This window comes from Lepidochelys olivacea, assembly GCF_965140295.1.
Source record: "Lepidochelys olivacea isolate rLepOli2 genome assembly, chromosome: 3".
In the NCBI taxonomy this organism is placed as follows: domain Eukaryota; kingdom Metazoa; phylum Chordata; order Testudines; family Cheloniidae; genus Lepidochelys; species Lepidochelys olivacea.
In genome coordinates, this window is record NC_140413.1 from 184,924,932 (window position 1) to 184,946,298 (window position 21,367).

At 43.8% G+C, this 21,367-nt stretch overlaps 1 protein-coding gene and 1 long non-coding RNA gene across 5 annotated transcripts in view; one reads left to right on the forward strand and one right to left on the reverse strand.

Annotated features, from left to right (window-relative positions):
- Positions 1 to 21,367, reverse strand: part of FOXN2 (forkhead box N2) — a 136,499-nt gene that overhangs the window by 24,626 nt on the left and 90,506 nt on the right. For all 4 annotated transcript variants that reach the window (XM_084623298.1, XM_084623299.1, XM_084623296.1 and 1 more), the window contains one exon: positions 8,284 to 8,408. In XM_084623298.1, coding sequence (XP_084479424.1) covers positions 8,284 to 8,408 — 125 coding nt within the window. The remainder of the gene's footprint in view (positions 1 to 8,283; positions 8,409 to 21,367) is intronic.
- Positions 14,040 to 17,662, forward strand: LOC311517961. Its single transcript, XR_014710840.1, has 3 exons — positions 14,040 to 14,182; positions 14,467 to 16,552; positions 17,318 to 17,662. It is a non-coding gene; the product is annotated as an uncharacterized lncRNA (long non-coding RNA).

Below are 21,367 nucleotides of genomic sequence, written 5' to 3' on the forward strand. Positions count from 1 at the left end.
GTCCCCTTATCGTCCCACCACCCCATTCTCCAGCAACCCACCTCACCCCAATGACCCGTCAGCTGGATGACGTTTTAAATGTAACGAGCTGGGGCATGTAAAGGCCAACTGCCCCAAGAACCCCAACAGACTACAGTTCATTGCACCGGGATCACACCAGAGGTCCGCAGGCCCAGATACCTCCCAGATACCCTTGGAGCGGAGGGAAACTGTGAGTGTGGGCGGGAAAAAGGTCACTGCGTGGAGGGACACCGGAGCACAAGTGTCAGCTATCCATGCTTCCTTAGTGGACCCCAATTTAATCAACCCAGAGATCCAAGTGATGATTCAACCCTTCAAGTCCAACTCTTTCGATTTGCCTACAGCCAAGTTGCCTGTCCAGTACCAGGGCTGGTCAGGAATGTGGACTTTTGCAGTCTATGATGATTATCCCATCCCCATGCTGTTGGGGGAAGACTTGGCCAATCATGTAAAGCGGGCCAAGAGGGTGGGAATGGTCACCCATAGCCAGGCTAAACAAGCCGTGAGGCCTAGCTCTGTTCCGGAAACTTCTATCCAGACCCAGTCAGAGGTGATGCCACTCCTTACCACCATCAAACGAATGGCATGATGGAGAAGTTTAATGGAACATTGGGGGACATGATACGTAAATTCGTAAATGAGCACTCCAATGACTGGGACCTAGTGTTGCAGCAGTTGCTCTTTCCCTACAGAGCTGTACCCCATCCCAGTTTAGGGTTTTCACCATTTGAACTTGTATATGGCCGTGAGGTTAAGGGGCCATTACAGTTGGTGAAGCAGCAATGGGAGGGTTTTACACCTTCTCCAGGAACTAACATTCTGGACTTTGTAACCAACCTACAAAACACCCTCCGAACCTTTTTAGCCCTTGCTAAAGAAAACTTACAGTATGCTCAAAAAGAGCAAAAAACGTGGTATGATAAACATGCCAGAGCGTTCCTTCAAAGTAGGGTACCAGGTCATGGTCTTAAAGGCGCTCCAGGCCCACAAAATGGAAGCATCTCCCACAGTATTCTTGTCAGCAAGTTAAGGAAGTATGGGCTGGATGAATGCACTATAAGGTGGGTAGAAAGCTGGCTAGATTGTCGGGCTCAACGGGTAGTGATCAATGGCTCCATGTCTAGTTGGCAGCCGGTGTCAAGTGGAGTGCCCCAGGGGTCGGTCCTGGGGCCGGTTTTGTTCAATATCTTCATAAATGATCTGGAGGATTTGTGGATGATACTAAACTGGGAGGAGTGGTAGATACGCTGGAGGGGAGGGATAGGATACAGAAGGAACTAGACAAATTGGAGGATTGGGCCAAAAGAAATCCGATGAGGTTCAACAAGGACAAGTGCAGAGTCCTGCACTTAGGACGGAAGAATCCAATGCACCGCTACAGACTAGGGGCCGAATGGCTAGGCAGCAGTTCTGCGGAAAAGGACCTGGGGTGACAGTGGACGAGAAGCTGGATATGAGTCAGCAGTGTGCCCTTGTTGCCAAGAAGGCCAATGGCATTTTGGGATGTATAAGTAGGGGCATAGCGAGCAGATCGAGGGACGTGATCGTTCCCCTCTATTCGACATTGGTGAGGCCTCATCTGGAGTACTGTGTCCAGTTTTGGGCCCCACACTACAAGAAGGACGTGGATAAATTGGAGAGAGTCCAGCGAAGGGCAACAAAAATGATTAGGGGTCTGGAACACATGACTTATGAGGAGAGGCTGAGGGAGCTGGGATAGTTTAGTCTGCAGAAGAGAAGAATGAGGGGGGATTTGATAGCTGCTTTCAACTACCTGAAAGGGGGTTCCAAAGAGGATGGCTCTAGACTGTTCTCAATGGTAGCAGATGACAGAACGAGGAGTAATGGTCTCAAGTTGCAGTGGGGGAGGTTTAGATTGGATATTAGGAAAAACTTTTTCACTAAGAGGGTGGTGAAACACTGGAATGCGTTACCTAGGGAGGTGGTAGAATCTCCTTCCTTAGAGGTTTTTAAGGTCAGGCTTGACAAAGCCCTGGCTGGGATGATTTAACTGGGAATTGGTCCTGCTTTGAGCAGGGGGTTGGACTAGATGACCTTCTGGGGTCCCTTCCAACCCTGATATTCTATGATTCTAAGGGCCATTCACGGTCCAGGAGCGCCGGGGAGCTGTTAATTATCTCATAGCATTCCCCACCTCCAACCAAAAGCCTAAGGTGTACCATATTAATTCTCTAAAGCCCTTTTATTCCAGAGAATTGAAGGTTTGTCAGTTTACAGCCCACGGAGGAGACAACGCTGAGTGGCCTGAAGGTGTCTACTACGAAGGGAAAAGTGCTGGTGGTGTGGAAGAGGTGAACCTCTCCATGACCCTTGTGCGTATGCAGCGACAGCAGATCCAGGAGCTGTGCACTAGCTACGCGCCAACTTTCTCAGTCACCCCAGGACTGACTGAATGGGCATACCACTCCATTGACACAGGTAATGCTCACCCAGTTAAAGTCCAACCTTACCGAGTGTCTCCTCAAGCTAAAACTGCTACAGAACAGGAGATCCAGGATATGTTACAGATGGGTGTAATCCACCCCTCTGGAAGTGCATGGGCATCTCCAGTGGTTCTAGTTCCCAAACCAGATGGGGAAATACGTTTTTGCGTGGACTACCATAAGCTAAATGCTGTAACTCGCCCAGACAACTATCCAATGCCACACACAGATGAACTATTAGAGAAACTGGGACGGGCCCAGTTCATCTCTACCTTGGACTTAACCAAGGGGTACTGGCAGGTCCCGCTAGATGAATCTGCCAAGGAAAGGTCAGCCTTCACCACACATCTCTGGCTGCATGAATTTAATGTACTCCCTTTCAGGCTGCGAAATGCACCCGCCACCTTCCAAAGACTTGTAGATGGTCTCCTAGCAGGATTAGGAGAATATGCAGTCGCCTACCTTGACGATGTGGCCATATTTTCGGATTCCTGGGCAGAACACCTGGAACATATACAAAAAGTCTTCGAGCGCATAAGGGAGGCAGGACTAACTGTTAAGGCTAAGAAGTGTCAAATAGGCCTAAACAGAGTGACTTGCCTTGGACACCAGGTGGGTCAAGGAACTATCAGCCCCCTACAGGCCAAAGTGGATGCTATCCAAAAGTGGCCTGTCCCAAAGTCAAAGAAACAGGTTCAATCCTTTTTAGGCTTGGCCGGTTATTACACACTATTTGTACCACAATGCAGCCAAATCGCCGCCCCACTGACAGACCTAACCAAAAACAAACAGCCAAATGCCGTTCAGTGGACTGAAAAGTGTCAGAAGGCCTTTAACAAGCTTAAAGCGACACTCATGTCTGACCCTGTACTAAGGGCCCCAAACTTTGACAAACCGTTCCTAGTAACCACAGATGCATCCGAGCGTGGTGTGGGAGCAGTTTTAATGCAGAAAAGACCTGATCAAGAATTCCACCCTGTAGTGTTTCTCAGCAAAAAACTGTCTGAGAGGGAAAGCAACTGGTCAATCAGTGAAAAAGAATGTTACGCCATTGTCTACGCTCTGGAAAAGCTACGCCCATATGTTTGGGGACGGCGTTTCCACCTGCAAACCGACCATGCTGCACTGAAGTGGCTTCACACCGTCAAAGAAAATAACAAAAAACTTCTTTGGTGGAGTTTAGCTCTCCAAGATTTTGATTTCGACATCCAACACATCTCAGGAGCTTCTAACACAGTGGCTGATGCACTCTCCCGTGAAAGTTTCCCAGAATCAACTGGTTAAAATCGTCCTTGAGATGTGGAAAATATTGTTAGTCTTTATGTACTTGGTAGTATATTTAGAGATGCATGTGTCTTATTAACTCTGCTTTTCCCAGAGCTCCAGAAAGAAATCCCAGCCAGTGTTTCACCCTAGCTGAGATTTGGGGGGCGTGTCATAAATATAAAGGGAGGGGTAAACCCCTTTAAAATCCCTCCTGGCCAGAGGAAAAATCCTCTCACCTGTAAAGGGTTAAGAAGCTAAAGGTAACCTTGCTGGCACCTGACCAAAATGACCAATGAGGAGACAAGATACTTTAAAAAGCTGGGAGGAAGGAGAGAAACAAAGGGTCTGTGTCTGTCTATATGCTGCTTTTGCCGGGGATAGACCAGTAATGGAGTCTTAGAACTTTTAGTAAGTAATCTAGCTAGGTATGCGTTGGATTATGATTTCTTTAAATGACTGAGAAAAGAACTGTGCTGAATAGAATGACTATTTCTGTCTGTGTGTCTTTTTTGTAACTTAAGGTTTTGCCTAGAGGGATTCCCTATGTTTTGAATCTAATTACCCTGTAAGGTATCTACCATCCTGATTTTACAGAGGTGATTCCTTTACTTCTATTTACTTCTATTTCTATTAAAAGTCTTCTTGTAAGAAAACTGAATGCTTTTTCATTGTTCTCAGATCCAAGGGTTTGGGTCTGTGGTCACCTATGCAAATTGGTGAGGATTTTTACCAAACCTTTCCCAGGAAGTGGGGTGCAAGGGTTGGGAGGATTTTGCGGGGAAAGACTTATCCAAACTACATTTCCCAGTAAACCCAGTTAGAGTTTGGTGGTGGCAGTAGTTATTCCAAGGACAAAGGATAAAATTAATTTGTACCTTAGGGAAGTTTTAACCTAAGCTGGTAAAAGTAAGCTTAGGAGGTTTTCATGCAGGTCCCCACATCTGTACCCTAGAGTTCAGAGTGGGGGAGGAACCTTGACAAAGACCAAAAAAAAACCCTCATGAATAAAGGTTTTTTAGGACAGAGCCTTCACTTCAAATTTTATCTACAGAGAAGCTCATGCCCATTATGCAAAAATACTAGCTCTTGTAAAACACATCACCTTCTAGAATCTAATGACCATCGTTTCAGTTGCCATTGTTTCAACAAGAAGCCTGAAAAGGCCACTAACCATATTATAGGTTTCAGAGTAGCAGCCGTGTTAGTCTGTATCTGCAAAAAGAAAAGGAGTATTTGTGGCTCCTTAGAGACTAACAAATTTATTTGAGCATAAGCTTTTGTGAGCTACAGCTCACTTCATCAGATGCATGCAGTGGAAAATACAGTGGGGAGATTTACATACACAGAGAACATGAAACAATGGGTGTTACCATACACACTGTAACAAGAGTGATCACTTAAGGTGAGCTATTACCAGGAGGAGCGGGGGACCTTTTGTAGTGATAATCAAGGTGGGCCATTTCCAGCAGTTCACAAGAACATGTGAGGAACAGTGGAGGGAGGTCAAGAGGGGAATAAACATGGTGAAATAGTTTTACTTTGTGTAATGACACATCCACTCCCAGGCTTTATTCAAGCCTAAGTTAATTGTATTCAGTTTGCAAATTAATTCCAATTTAGCAGTCTCTCGTTGGAGTCTGTTTTTGAAGGTTTTTTTGTTGAATTGCCACTTTTAGGTCTGTAATCGAGTGACCAAAGAGATTGAAGTGTTCTTCGACTGGTTTTTGAATGGTATAATACTTGACTTCTGATTTGTGTCCATTTATTCTTTTACGTAGAGACTGTCCAGTTTGGCCAATGTACATGGCAGAGGGGCATTGCTGGCACATGATGGCATATATAACATTGGTAGATGTGCAGGTGAACGAGCCTCTGATAGTGTGGCTGATATGATTAGGCCCTATGATGGTGTCCCCTGAATAGATATGTGAACACAGTTGTCAACGGGCTTTGTTGCAAGGATCGGTTCCTGGGTTAGTGGTTCTGTTGTGTGGTGTGTGGTTGCTGGTATTTGCTTTAGGTTGGGGGGCTGTCTGTAAGCAAGGATTGGCCTGTCTGCCAAGATATGTGAGAGTGATGGGTCGTCCTTCAGGATAGGTTGTAGATCCTTGATGATGTGTTGGAGAGGTTTTAGTTGGGGGCTGAAGATGATGGCTACTGGCATTCTGTTATTTTCTTTCTCTTTGGTCACTCGATTACAGACCTAAAAGTGGCAATTCTTCAACAAAAAAACTTCAAAAACAGACTCCAATGGGAGACTGCTGAATTGGAATTAATTTGCAAACTGGATACAATTAACTTAGGCTTGAATAAAGACTGGGAGTGGATGTGTCATTACACAAAGTAAAATTATTTCCCCATGTTTATTCCCCTCCCCGCCCCCCACTGTTCCTCAGATGTTCTTGTCAATTGCTGGAAACGGTGCCGCCCCCCGCCCCCTTCCGCTCTCCTCCTGGTAATAGCTCACCTTACCTGATCACTCTTGTTACAGTGTGTATGGTAACACCCATTGTTTCATGTTCTCAGTGTATATATATCTCCCCACTGTATTTTCCACTGCATGCATCCGATGAAGTGAGCTGTAGCTCACAAAAGCTAATGCTCAAATAAATTTGTTAGTCTCTAAGGTGCCACAAATGTTGCTTTTCTTTTAACCATATTATGACACTTAGTTTTGAATATTTAAATAGTACTCAAATTTTCTGCAGTGATTTTTATTAATGTTTTTATTCCAATAGTGATTTCTTTCTAAATAAATGCAGCTATAGATTATAAAGTGCTTTGCATTTACATATTTTAAAGTAGACTTTAAAATTGGGGTATTCTGAACTTGTTAAAAATAATCAAAGTGCCAAATACACTTTTCAAGTGCCTTACAATAGCTTCAAATTCTTCCCCTAGGCTCTTTCAAACTGAAAAATGATCACATATGGCTTAACTCAGCTAGAAGGTTAGAGACCACTTTTGTAAATAAGAGAATACAAAACCCAAGAGTAAGCCATGAAGCTGTGCAAAGCTTTTTATTCACTGCCATGTTTTTAAATGCTTGCATTAGGTTGTTAAATCCAAGGGTCAGTGTAGCAGTTTCATTTAAAAGTAAAATACCAGTAAAAATAAAAAGTAAAAAGTTGAGTTTTGTAGTAGACCTAGCAATTATAAGTTCTACCAGAAAGTAATATTGAAATATTTCTCTTTTTTCATTAGAGTTGAACCATCTACCATCCTCAGCTTAATTTACACACTTAAATATAATTTTTTATTTTCCCAATTTAATTTTTTTAAGTATTTTACTTTTTAAAATAGTCTGAACATACAAAAGTCCTCCACCATGAATGGAAATAGTTTCTTTATGGATTATTCCTTTGTAGATATGTCAGCAAATAAGTGTTTTCAATAAGTCACTATGTTTTCTAGCTTCTTTTCTTTAAGTTTAAAATGCCCAGACATTCCAGGCTAGTCATGGTTAGTTCCATTGAAACTGGGATTTTGTTCCACTTACACAAAACCCAGGGTATCTAGTCACCCAGGATTGCTTGTTCTCCAAAGCACTCTGCAGCACTGCTATCCACAGATGTTCAGACAGCTACTCACCCCCACATCAAGCTGTTAGTGAGAAAAGAAGGGATATCCACTCCCAACAAACCTGAAAAAAGCTGAGAGGCAGCCCAAAGACTTGCTAATAGCAGTAGCTCCTCTTTGTGCTGCTCCTAGCTACGTCCCTGGTAGAGTCACATTGGGAAGAAAGAACAAGGAGAAAGAGAGAGAACAGGGTGTGTATAAAGGGAAGAGGAATCAGCAGAAGACAAGCAGTAAAAACAAACAAACCAACCCAAATGAAAGCCCAGGAGATTAAGAACAAAGGACATACAGACAGAGGGAGTGGAGCAAAAAATAAAAGTTAGGACTGAGCAGGAGGCAAACAACCAACGGCCCCAGCCTTCCTCTCACCCTCCTTAACCTCTGTCCCTTGCCGTCCCTCCCGCCCCCCCAAAAAAGATGCTGGGCTTGCAAGAATGGGATAGAAAACATAGTTATGAGTTGAGTTTAGGGGAGAACAGAATACACAGGGTTAAAAATGTTTTTCTCCACCCCCATTTCTTAAAGGTGTCCCAGTTTTTCGGGAGAGGGAGCCCTCCTTCCTGCCAACTTGCTTCATACACTTTCCCTCCTTCCCCACAGATATCAAATGCTTCTCATGAGACAGGTGTCCTGATGTATCAGCCTGAAAATCTAGACTCACTAGATTCTCATTTCCTTGTCCATTCTGCCCACTTCCCTCTCTGAGCCCCATTCAGCTCCTTCTCTCCACTAGTCATTTTCAATCTATTAGCCTCCCTTCCATGCAGTATTTTGTCTCTTTCTCCCAACCCTCAACCTCCATTCTTCTCCACTCCCATGTCAGGAAACAATAGAATTTGGGGGGCATGACTGGTCACCCCATTTTTCTTTCAAATGACGACTTTTTTGGGGTCATCAGTTGCCCAGGCTGTTGTGTTCTTGGGGAAAGGTTACCATAACTTAATGCTATACTTGTAACGGAAAATTTGCCTACCTCGGTCGTGATGCCGGTGGGGTATAAAATGCAAGTGCTGAGGGAAAAGGTTGCTTTTTCAGTGCTTGTATAAGATTTGGCTTATATTCCGGATCAACACACCATAATGAACCTTTTCCATTCACCTGGAGGGGGGAAACATAGCAGTGTGAATTAGAAGATTTAGGAGAAATTAGTAAACAAGCCATAGAGGACTCCATTGTTACAATACTAATATTAAACATCCATTGTATCAACAACACTGACTATAGGCTAAGATATTTCCATTCTAAACCCGTTTTCCCTCACCATTTTCTCAGCTAGAACTTGTAAACTTTTATTTCAGTCCATGCTAAATATTTTTGTATGTTTGAAGAAAGGCTGTTCAGCCATTTGAGGGGCAGCGATATGGGCCCCCTTTCTATCCTCAGTCCAGAAATAGGGTCCCAAAGTTGGGATTCCCTCCTTTCTCCCCTGCACTCTAGCGATGTAGGAGTTGTGTGAAATGAGCCCAGGTAGTATGTCAGAAGAGGCTGGCATGAGGAAGGCGAGTAAATGTACATATTAGTAGAATCACATTAGCAAAAACTGCAAGATAAGTATCCAAAAAGGACGGGGGTTTAATGTGTTTGTAACTTTCTTCGTTTTCGCCAGTCTTTTCAAATTCATCCAAGTCACATGGTCTTAGTGAGGACTAAATGCATAGCATGTTGGAAGTTCCAAAAACAAGTCATGTTTGATTTATCACATGAGAAAAGAGAGAAAGAACTCTGAAAAACAAATGTGTGAATTAACAGTTCCATAACTGAGAAAAGCTTTTCAGTTTTCTTTTAACCTTCAAAACAAAATCATTTTTGGGTTGACAGGTGCAAGGGAAGTCAGCATCCCAGGAGTGCGCATGAGTGTAAGGACTGGTCTACACACAGCTTTTGTACTCCTATACGGGTTAGAAACAGAGTTAAAACAGTACAATCCCCCAATTATAAGGGACGTAGTTACAGCAATATAAAAGGTGCTTATATCAGAATAGTTTATTTTCAGGTTACGTCTACATCCCACAGCCTATACTTGCATAGCACTCTAGTGTAGACACAGCTGATACCTACAGAAGGAGTTTTTTCTGCTGATGTAGGAACACTACCTTCCTGAATGATGTTAGCTATGTTGACAGAAGTACTCCTCCATCCACATAGCTGTGTGCGCACTGGGGGTTTTGTCGACATAGCTATGTCACTTGCAAGGGTGGGGTTTTTCACACCTCTGCCCGATGAAGCAATTAACTTTTAAGTGTAGACCAAGCCTCAGTGTGTAGACATGTCCTTAAATGAAGTAAAATAAATTTGTTAGTCTCTAAGGTGCCACAAGTACTCCTTTTCTTTTTGCGAATACAGACTAACACAGCTGCTACTCTGAAACCTTAAATGAAGTGAAAGCAGCAAGGGTTAGGTTAGATAGAGTAGCTCCTGCAACCACGGCAACCACCACAGAGTCTGGCTGGAAATTAAGAATTCCAGGAAGTCAGAAACACAAACACTGTCAAACTGACCCCAGGCCCCATTCCTCTTTTTATTTGAATAACTGCTTCTGCATTAATGTTTCAGTTCTGAAGGCTCTTGCATCTCTTAGGACTCTTCAGTAATACTCTGATGACATTGTGGTCTCATCTTCCCCCATCTTTGCTTTCTGGTTGGAATGGTATTTTACAATAAATCAAAAATGTGAACATCCAGTTTCTTCTACACTGAAGTCCATGCCCTTGTCAAGACTGGGGAAAAATACTTTTTTCAGTCAAATGACCTTAGCTTGAATGAACCCGCCATTTAACATCAATATAGACACAGTTTAGATTTTAGCAGATCAAATTAGACTAACTCAACCATCTAAAATCACTAAAGGGGTTCAACCTCGTGCAACAGAGTTGCACTTAAGCTTGTGGACAACCACTGCTGGTCCCCAGTCAGATGTACAAGACAAAAGTGTTTTATTAGGCTGTCACCCCCTTTTTGGGGGGCGGGAATGGGGGGAACACCTGCAGCAGTCTTTCCCAGCAATGACAAGGAAGGCACTGGTAGCAAATCAAAATAAAAGTCCTCCATCAGGCCTATCTTCCCTCAGAGAAAGACTGGCTGGCAGCAATCTCAAGCAGTTTCTGACCCCAGAAGGCTTCTCGCAGAGAGACCTGAAGGTCTGCTCTTCCTTCCAGCCAGTTCCCAAATGAGCTGGACTCTACCTTTTTAACCTCTTCCTCCAAACCTGATACCTATGGCACACCCACAGCAGCACGTTAACCCTTTCCTTGCCCGGGGTTTTTTTTTTATAGCCCATCACACTGAGCCTATACTGATGTTAATTCAATTGAGTTAATCTATCTTGATTGAATTTGGACTAGGAAAAAAAGGTGGGGTTTTTTTTTCAATCAGACAAGGCCAATGACTCCCTGTGGCTTATAGTTTAGTGACAAAGTATCATGTCTGGAAACCAACTACTCCGTGGATTATTGTGGTCCCATGTTTCCAACCTGAAATCCTGACAACTTGGTGTATCCTACTTGGCAGTACCCATAAGCCCAGCAGTGTTATCACTATTTTGTTATATATTCCAGGTTATTCAAATTGACATATCAAAAAACTAAGCAGGAGAGAACACGCTCTACTCCTCCCAAAGCTTCTTTGCCCACTGACTGCATATAGGGGAAAGCTATTAGTTAGGCTTGTTGCTTCTTGTAATATAGAAGAGACAAATCATATAGTCAGAGTTAAAGCAACCCTATCCCAGTGAGCTAACATGTCATAGCTAGGAGGGTAGCAGTGCCAAGTTTTGTTGTTGAGAAATCTGGCAGAATCTTACAAAAGCTACTAATGCATAGCTTTTTTTTTTTTTTTTTTTTTGCCTCTGTTTTCACTAACAAGGTCAGCTCCCAGACTGCTGCGCTGGGCATCACAAAATGCGGAAGAGATGGCCAGCCCTCTGTGGAGATAGAGGCGGTTAGGGACTATTTAGAAAAGCTGGACGTGCACAAGTCCATGGGGCCGGACGAGTTGCATCCGAGAGTGCTGAAGGAATTGGCGGCTGTGATTGCAGAGCCACTGGCCATTATCTTTGAAAACTCGTGGCGAACCGGGGAAGTCCCGGATGACTGGAAAAAGGCGAATGTAGTGCCAATCTTTAAAAAAGGGAAGAAGGAAGATCCTGGGAACTACAGGCCAGTCAGCCTCACCTCAGTCCCTGGAAAAATCATGGAGCAGGTCCTCAAAGAATCAATCCTGAAGCACTTGCATGAGAGGAAAGTGATCAGGAACAGCCAGCATGGATTCACCAAGGGAAGGTCATGCCTGACTAATCTAATCGCCTTTTATGATGAGATTACTGGTTCTGTGGATGAAGGGAAAGCAGTGGATGTATTGTTTCTTGACTTTAGCAAAGCTTTTGACACGGTCTCCCATAGTATTCTTGTCAGCAAGTTAAGGAAGTATGGGCTGGATGAATGCACTATAAGGTGGGTAGAAAGCTGGCTAAATTGTCGGGCTCAACGGGTAGTGATCAATGGCTCCATGTCTAGTTGGCAGCCGGTATCAAGTGGAGTGCCCCAAGGGTCGGTCCTGGGGCCGGTTTTATTCAATATCTTCATAAATGATCTGGAGGATGGTGTGGATTGCACTCTCAGCAAATTTGCGGATGATACTAAACTGGGAGGAGTGGTAGATACGCTGGAGGGGAGGGATAGGATACAGAAGGACCTAGACCAATTGGAAGATTGGGCCAAAAGGAATCTGATGAGGTTCAATAAGGATAAGTGCAGGGTCCTGCACTTAGGACGGAAGAACCCAATGCACAGCTACAGACTAGGGACCGAATGGCTAGGCAGCAGTTCTGCGGAAAAGGACCTAGGGGTGACAGTGGACGAGAAGCTGGATATGAGTCAGCAGTGTGCCCTTGTTGCCAAGAAGGCCAATGGCATTTTGGGATGTATAAGTAGGGGCATAGCGAGCAGATCGAGGGACGTGATCGTTCCCCTCTATTCGACATTGGTGAGGCCTCATCTGGAGTACTGTGTCCAGTTTTGGGCCCCACACTTCAAGAAGGATGTGGATAAATTGGAGAGAGTCCAGCGAAGGGCAACAAAAATGATTAGGGGACTGGAACACATGAGTTATGAGGAGAGGCTGAGGGAGCTGGGATTGTTTAGCCTGCAGAAGAGAAGAATGAGGGGGGATTTGATAGCTGCTTTCAACTACCTGAAAGGGGGTTCCAAAGAGGATGGCTCTAGACTGTTCTCAATGGTAGCAGATGACAGAACGAGGAGTAATGGTCTCAAGTTGCAGTGGGGGAGGTTTAGATTGGATATTAGGAAAAACTTTTTCACTAAGAGGGTGGTGAAACACTGGAATGCGTTACCTAGGGAGGTGGTAGAATCTCCTTCCTTAGAGGTTTTTAAGGTCAGGCTTGACAAAGCCCTGGCTGGGATGATTTAACTGGGAATTGGTCCTGCTTTGAGCAGGGGGTTGGACTAGATGACCTTCTGGGGTCCCTTCCAACCCCGATATTCTATGATTCTATGATTCTATATGGACGATGGAAGGTGGATAAAGCAAAAAAAATAAAAGATAACAAATATAAATGATTCTGTATTAATTTGTAAAAAGAAGAACAGAAAATGCATAATACCAGACAGCCATTCTCACATGTTGGGTATTAAATATTTGCATTAGAGCAGTTCTAGATTTTAGGACAGAAGAGAAAATAGAGGTAATCTTGTCAATACATGAGGAAAATGTTTCAGAATGAAGATTCAAACTTCATGGGATAGAGCCTCAGCATTTGTAAATTGTCATATGCCTGCTGACTTCAGTGGGCCTATAACTATTTACACCAGCTGAGGATCCACTCCTATGCTTTTATGACCCGATGTTTCCTGACAATTAAATATTGTCAAGGCTTAGAAAGCACCAGTGTAGCATCCACTCATGGAGGGATCTAAGTTATTGGGCTTTTTTCATAAGATGAAATATTTTGTTATAAAAAGAGCTTGAACTATGAATTAGGGAAAAAAAATCAGAAATAAAACTGACTGTTATTTAGTAGTTATTGAAATGCCCTACAAACAGATGCCTCTGAACGTTGCTCTCTGTAAAATTCCTTTTTTATTGGATACTATTCTTTACCCTGCAACAATTCTTAGTGGGAAAACTATAAGAAATACACAAACTTTTTTTCTTTAGATATTTGTATTTAAATAGACTATTAGCCAGTTAACCCCACCACAGCTATGATTACCCTAACTCGCTGAACCCACCCTCTTAATATGAGTATATTGCGCAGGGTGGATAAAAATCAATTAAAAAAAAAACACCGGATTATTTTGATCAAATGCTTTTTGAGGAAAAAACCTATCTAAAGATAGTTTTAATTAAGATACATTATAGCTCAAAGATATCTCCTTACACAGAGTCAATCCCTTATCTCTCTCTAAAAGTGCAAAGTTTCAAAAAGTTCAATGAATAGAAGATTGTTGGGGGCAGAATAGATCTGGACAAGGAAAAGAAGTCTAGAGATAAATGTGAGAAGGGAAGGACAGGCAGTAGAAACAAAAGTGAAACTGTTTAAGCAGCATATGCCAAAAGTCTTGAGGTCTTTCTGAGTGTAGCCTTCATTGATTTAAGATCTACCGAACCATTTTCTCACTAGAAGGGAACACCTATAATGGCAGCAGGCCGTAAAAGAGACCCAGTTTGGGAATATTTTAATGAAGTTCCTCTACCTGTGGGTAAGACAGGCATGCGTGCAAAATGCAAACAGTGCAACAAAGAAATGCAAGGCCTGGTTGCCCGAATGAAACATCATCACGAGAAGTGCTCCTTCTCAGGAGGAAGCTGCATTGAAGATGATGAAAGGAACACGTCTGAACACGCAGGATCTTCAGGTTGGTCAACTTTTTTTATTTCATAATTCTTCCTTAAGGACTACCTGTCTTCCTTCTGGACTATTCTTGAATTCTCATGTTTGAGGAAAAAATATAGTTGGTACTATCATTTTAGATGCAGTTGTGATAAAAAATAAATAGAAATAAATGGCCGAAATAGGCAGATCTTTCTTTTACAATTTCACCTTTAAAGTAGTACTGAGTGTCAGCGAATGCAATGAGTAATACTAAATGAGTAGTATGGTAATAATAATTAAATAACTGCATTGACTTATTTTGTTTAGGAGAATCCATCCTCAACATACAGGATTCTCAAAACTATTCACCTTCAAGATCACCATCATCTTCTATAGTTTCAGTTATCTGCCAAAGACAGTGTTTCAGTCACATTATGTATGTCACATAGCCACAGTATATCACCTGTAGCAAAAAGAAAAAAAATCTCCATCATCCAGAAACAACCATTAATAAATTTGTGATAAGAACCAGCAGATTACAAAAAAATACATTACTGATTACAAAAAGAGGTAACTGATGAAAAAATTGCCCCGTTTGTTTATGCAACAAACTCTCCTTTCCATATGATTGAGAACTCACACTTCATTAACATGGTTCAGTCATTAAGACCAGGATACAGTCTACCCAACAGCGCAGATGTCGCAGGTTGGATGAAGTGTATGAAAGAGAAATTGAGCAGTGTGCAAAAGCTCTAGAGGGTGAAATTGTTAACCTGAGTCTTGATGGGTGGAGCAATGTCCACAATGATCCTGTTGTATGTGCTTGTGCGACAACAGAAGAAGGGAATGTCTTCCTTACAGAAACAACTGATACATCAGGAAATGCACACACAGCAGAATACTTACAAGAAGTAGCAGTAAACGCTATAACAAACTGTGAAAAAAAATTCAAATATCTAGTACGCAGTTTGGTCACAGACAATGATGCAAATGTATCCAAGATGAGAAGAAATTTAGAAGAGAGTTGCAAGCTAATAACATGTGGTAGCATTGCTTATTTGATGCACCTCTTAGACAAAGACTTCAGTGTTCCAGAAATAAAGGCTAATGTTTTTGAAATTGCAAAATACTTCTGTAACAACCACTTTGCAGCAGCTGCTCTGAAAAAAGTGAGAGGAAGCTAACTCTCCCACAAGACATGGGATGGAACTCAGTAGTGGACTGTTTTGAGCACTATATCAAGAACTGGCCTAATCTGATGATAGTTTGTGAACAAAATCGTGAAAAAATAGATGACACTGTTACAGCCAAAGTTCTCAACATTCGGCTTAAGAGAAATGTTGAACACATGCCGTGTACCCTGAAGCCTATTTCTGTAGCCTTGAACAAAATGCTGGGAAATAGCTGTTTTATTGCTGATGCTGTTGAAATTTGGAAGGAACTGAGTGAGATCTTAAAAAGAGAAATATGCAATGCCAGACATAGCCCTGGTCTACACTACGACTTTAGGTCAGAGTTAGCAACGTTAGATCGGTTTAGCCCTGCACCTGTCCACACTACGAAGCCATTTTTTCCGACTTTAAGGGCTCTTAAAACTGGTTTCTGTATTTCTCCCTGACGACTGCATTAGTGCTGAAATAGACCTTGCTGGGTCCAATTTGGGATAGTGTGAATGGAATTCGATGATATTGCCCTCCGGGAGCTATCTCAGAGTGCTCCATTGTGACTGCTCTGGACAGCACTCTCAACTCAGATGCACTGGCCAGGTAGACAGGAAAAGCCCCATGAACTTTTGAATTTCATTTCCTGTTTGGCCAGCATGGCGAGCTGATCAGCACAGTTGACCATGCAGAGCTCTTCAGCACAGGTGACCATACAGTCCCAGAATCACAAAAGAGCTCCAGCATGGACCGAACGGGAGGTACGGGATCTGATCACTGTATGGGGAGACGAATCCGTGCTATCAGAACTCCGTTCCAAAAGACGAAATGCCAAAGTATTTGAAAAAATCTCCAAGGGCATGAAGGACAGAGGTTATAACAGGGACCCGCAGCAGTGCAGTATGAAACTTAAAGAGCTCAGGCAAGCCTATCAAAGAACCAGAGAGGCAATCGGCCACTCCGGGTCAGAGCCCCAGACATGCCGCTTCTGTGAAGAGCTGCAAGCCTTTCTAGGGGGTTCCCTACAACTACCCCAGCCCTGTGCGTGGACTCCGTCAATGGACTCTCACACAACAGGGATGCGGATTTTGGAGACAAGGAAGATGATGAGGAGAAGGAGGTTGAAGCACAGCAAGCAAGAGGAGAAACTGTTTTCCCCAACAGCCAGGAACAGTTTCTCACCCTGGATCTTGTACCATCCCAACCCACCGAAGGCGGGCTCCCGGACCCAGAAGGCGGAGAAGGTACCTCTGGTGAGTGTACCTTTGTAAATATAATACACGGTTTAAAAGCCAGCGTGTTTACTTATTAATTTGTCCTGAAGACTTGGGATGCATTCACGGCCAGTACAGCGATTGGAATCCCGGTGTTTGCTGGCATTCAAAAAACATCCGTTCCTTATCTCTCTGTGTTATCCTCAGGACAGTGATATCATTCATGGTCACCTGGTTGAAATAGGGGAATTTTATTAAGGGGATATTCAGAGGTGGCCGTTCCTGCTGGGCTGTTTGCCTGTGACTGAACAGAAAACATCCCCGCTGTTAGCCATGCGGTGGGGGGAGGGGTGGAGCGATCATCCCAGAAAATTGGGTGGGTGTCTGTGTGTGGGGGGGGGGTGAGGGTTAGTTGGGTTTGTGCTGCACGTTAACCCGAAAACCGCAGCCCCTCCTTTTAAATGGCCAACCCATTTTAAAGGGCCAACCCAATGGGTGCTTGGTATGGGAAATGAGGGCGCTGCTGTTTGAAACCATTCCCACATGTTATGAAGGTTAAAGAAGCCAAAAGACTGTGGCTTACCATGTCTCCTGCAAGCTGAATTCTGTTGCCTGCCAGCCCTGCATGTGTGATCTCTCACACCATACCGGCACACCCTCGATATAAGGGGTAAAATGCAACCTTATAAAGAAAGCACACATGCTATATAATGTTAACAGCTTGGTTCACCATGAACGACTCTACCCACTGTTCTCTAAAATGTCTCTTTTTAAAGACTAATCTCCCTTTTTTCCCTCCTGCAGCTCCAAAGGTTTCATCACTCCACGTATCATCTCTGTCCCAGAGGCTATCAAAGATTAGAAGCTGGAAAAAACGCAAACTGATATGCTCTGGCGTATGGTTGAGGGGCAGGAAAGGCAGCAGGAGCACAGACCGCTGCTACAGCCCCAGTATAACCAACCGCCCTCCTCCCCAAGTTCCATAGCCTCCTCACCCAGACGCCTAAGAACACAGTGGGGGGCCCCCGGGCACCCAACCACTCCACCCCAGAGGACTACCTAAGCAACAAAATCTGGCATTCAATAAGTTTTGAAGTGCAGTATGGCCTTGTCCTTCCGTCCTCCCCTCTTCCCCCACCCCACCCGGTGCTTCCCTCCTCCCCCACCCCTCCCAGGTTACCTTGGCAGTTATTCCCCCGTTTGTGTGACGAATTAATAAAGAATGCATGGAATTTGAAACAACAATGACTTTATTGGCTCTGCAAGCGGTGATCAAAGGGAGGAGGGGAGGGTGGTTGGCTTAAAGGGAAGTAGAGTAAACCAAGGGGGCTGGTTTTCATCAAGAAACAAACAGAACTTGCACACCATAGCCTGGTCAGTCATGAAACTGGTTTTCAAAGCTTCTCTGATGTGCAGCGCACCCTGCTGTGCTCTTCTAACCGCCCTGGTGTCTGGCTGTGCGTAATCAGCAGCCAGGTGATTTGCCTCAACTTGCCACCCCGCCATAAACTTCTCTCCCTTACTCTCACAGATATTGTGGAACGCACAGCAAGCAGTAATAACTATGCGAATTTTGGTTTCACTGAGGTCTAAATGACTCAGTAAACTGCACCAGTGCGCTTTTAAACGTCCAAATGCACATTCTACCACCATTCTGCACTTGCTCAGCCTGTAGTTGAACAGCTCCTGACTACTGTCCAGGAGGGTGCCTGCATATGGCTTCATGAGCCATGGTATTAAGGGGTAGGCTGGGTCCCCAAGGATAACTATAGGCATTTCAACATCCCCAACGGTTATTTTCTGGCATGGGAAAAAAGTCCCTTGCTGGAGCTGTTTCAACAGAGCAGAGTTCCTGAAGATGCGAGCATCATGTACCTTTCCCGGCCATCCCATGTTGATGCTGGTGAAACGTCCCTTGTGATCCACCAGTGCTTGGAGCACCACTGAAAAGTACCCCTTTCGGTTTATGTACTCACTGCCTTGGTGCTCCGGTGTCAAGATAGGAATATGGGTTCCGTCTATCACCCCAACACAGTTAGGGAAACTCATTGCAGCAAAGCCATCCACTATGACCTGCACATTTCCCAGAGTCACCCTTGATAGCAGCAGCTCAGTAATCTCATTGGCTACTTGGATCACAGCAGCTCTCACAGTAGATTTGCCCACTCCAAATTGATTTCCAACTGATTGGTAGCTGTCTGACGTTGCAAGCTTCCAGAGGGCCGTTGCCACTCGCTTTTTGAACTGTGAGGGCTGCTCTCATCTTGGTATTCTTGCGCTTCAGGGCAGGGGAAAGCAAGTCACAAAGTTCCATGAAAGTGCCCTTACACATATGAAAGTTTTGCAGCCATTGGGAATCGTCCCAGACCTGCAACACTATGCAGTCCCACCAGTCTGTGCTTGTTTCCCGGGCCCAGAATTGGTGTTCCACGGCATGAGCCTGCTCCATTGCCACAAAGATGGCCAAATTGCCGGGGCCGGTACTTTGAGAGAAGTCTGTGTCCATGTCCTCATCATTCTCCTCACCGTGCTGCCGTCGCCTACTTGCCTGCTTTTGCAGGTTCTGGTTCTGCATATACTGCAGGATAATGCGCATGGTGTATAGAGTGGTCACAACTGCCGCGGTGATCTGAGCGGGCTCCATGCTTGCTGTGGTATGGCGTGAGCAGCAGAGCAGAGTGGCAGTGGTGGGTGAATGACGATGCTGACAGCAATATGGCGCCCGCACGGAATAAGGCGCAAAATGATTGTCGGCCATTGCTTTCACAGAGGGAGAGGGGAGCAAGGCAGCAGACAGTGCTGGTGGCTGGGAGAGCATCCTGAGGCAGAATGGCCCCCTCAAGGATTGAACTCACAATCCTGGGTTTAGCAGGCCAAAGTTCAAATCACTGAGCTATCCCTCTGCCAATATTCCAGGCAGGACTGAATCTCTGTTAGACAAAACTTAAAGAAGAGAATGACCTGAGTCACTCCCATTTATGTGCAGGCGCCCCTGACAGACATTACCGAGGTCTGCCAGGAGCACCCATGTCCACCCAGGCGCCCTGACCAAGGCTGGCGAAGAGCACCCAGGAGACGACGAGGACGGCTACTAGTCGTACTGCACTATCTGCTGCCACAAGGCAATGAGCTGCTGCTGTGTAGCAATGCAGTCCCATGTCTGCCAGCACCCAGGAGACGTACTGTGACGGTGAGCTGAGCGGGCTCCATGCTTGCCGTGGTATGGCGTCTGCACAGGTAACCCAGGAAAAAAGGTGCGAAACAATTGTCTGTCATTGCTTTCACGGACGGAAGGCGGGAGGTATGGTGGGGGGGGGCTGATGACATGTACCCAGAACCACCCGCAACTATGTTTTTTGCCCCATCAGGCATTGGGATCCCAACCCAGAATTCCAATGGGCGGCGGAGACTGTGGGAACTGTGGGATAGCTACCCACAGTGCAACACTCCGGAAGTCGACGCTAGCCTCGGTACTGTGGACGCACTCCGCCGACTTAATGGTCTTAAGTGGGGACCCACACAAAATCGACTGTATAAAATTGCTTTCTAAAAATTCAACTTTTATAAATTCGACCTAATTTCATAGTGTAGACATACCCTTAAATTACAAGCATTGAAAAAACAAATGGGACAAGCACTATCTCCAGCTCATTTTCTTGCAAATATTCTCAATGCCAGGGTCAAACCTTAACTGCTGAAGAGGAGGAGTTTGCTTGATGTCCATATCATAGCCATCATCCTTCCATAATGCCAACTATAATAAACTTCAGAGCTAAGGGTGAACCATTCAAGAAATATATGTTTGCTGAAGATGTTTTAAAGAAAGTCACACAAGTGAACTGGTGGAACTGATTTAACCACTTGCATTCAGACACTTTTGAAGTGATAATCTCACTTTTAACAGCAGTAGCCTCTTCTGCCAATGTAGAAAGAATATTTTCTTCCTTTGGACTAATTCATTCCAAATAGAGAAATCGTTTGGGACCTGAAAAAGCAGGAAAGCTTGTTTTTCTTTTCCAGATTATGAACAACAGGAAAATGAAGGTGAAGACAACTGAGTTAGCTGCAGAAGCCAATATTTTAAGTTTCTCATGTTGACCTGGCTGACATAGTTGATTTAATTTTGGGTGGTTTTTTTTTTTTAATATTTCATTTAACCATTTTAGTTAAAAAACATTTTTAAAAAAACAAACCCTGATTTTAAAAAACTTGAATGTTTAACTAAATTCAAAAATCCATGCTTGTTTTGTTAAAATATTATATGTTTGCTGTTGAAGAAAAAAATCCAGAATACATAACATTGTTGTTTTAGTTAAATGAAATAATTTAAATGTCTGTCTGGTGATGTTCTCCTCCTAATGCAGCATGGCAAGAAAATCCTCCAAATGTTAATGAGTAACCTGTTGAACTGGAGCTAGTTCACCTCCCAATGACTTCATAAATATCTACTTCAATTACCTTTGGTAAATGAAAAAACCAAACAATCATTCATTTTCTGATATAGCCATAAAACTAATCTGAAAATTTTTCAAAATAAATCACTTAAAAAATGTATATAGCGTGTACCTTCTAAAAATGAAACCTACATCTATCTTTGAGTTGTAAAGAATATGTATAAAAGTTATAACAACCAACAAGAATGTACTTTTATGTAGAAATCCATGATTAAATCAAGTCTTCCTAACGAGTGATTTAAATCAAATCCACCCTGATATTGCGCCATAATTTTATTTGAAAATTGGCTTTCTGCAACAACTGTGCTAGGTGCCTCTTCTTTTTCCCAGCTTTCTTCTGGGGCTCATCTCTTGAGAACTGCTCCTGGGTTGGCTTGCTGGCTCATTCCATTCCATCCTA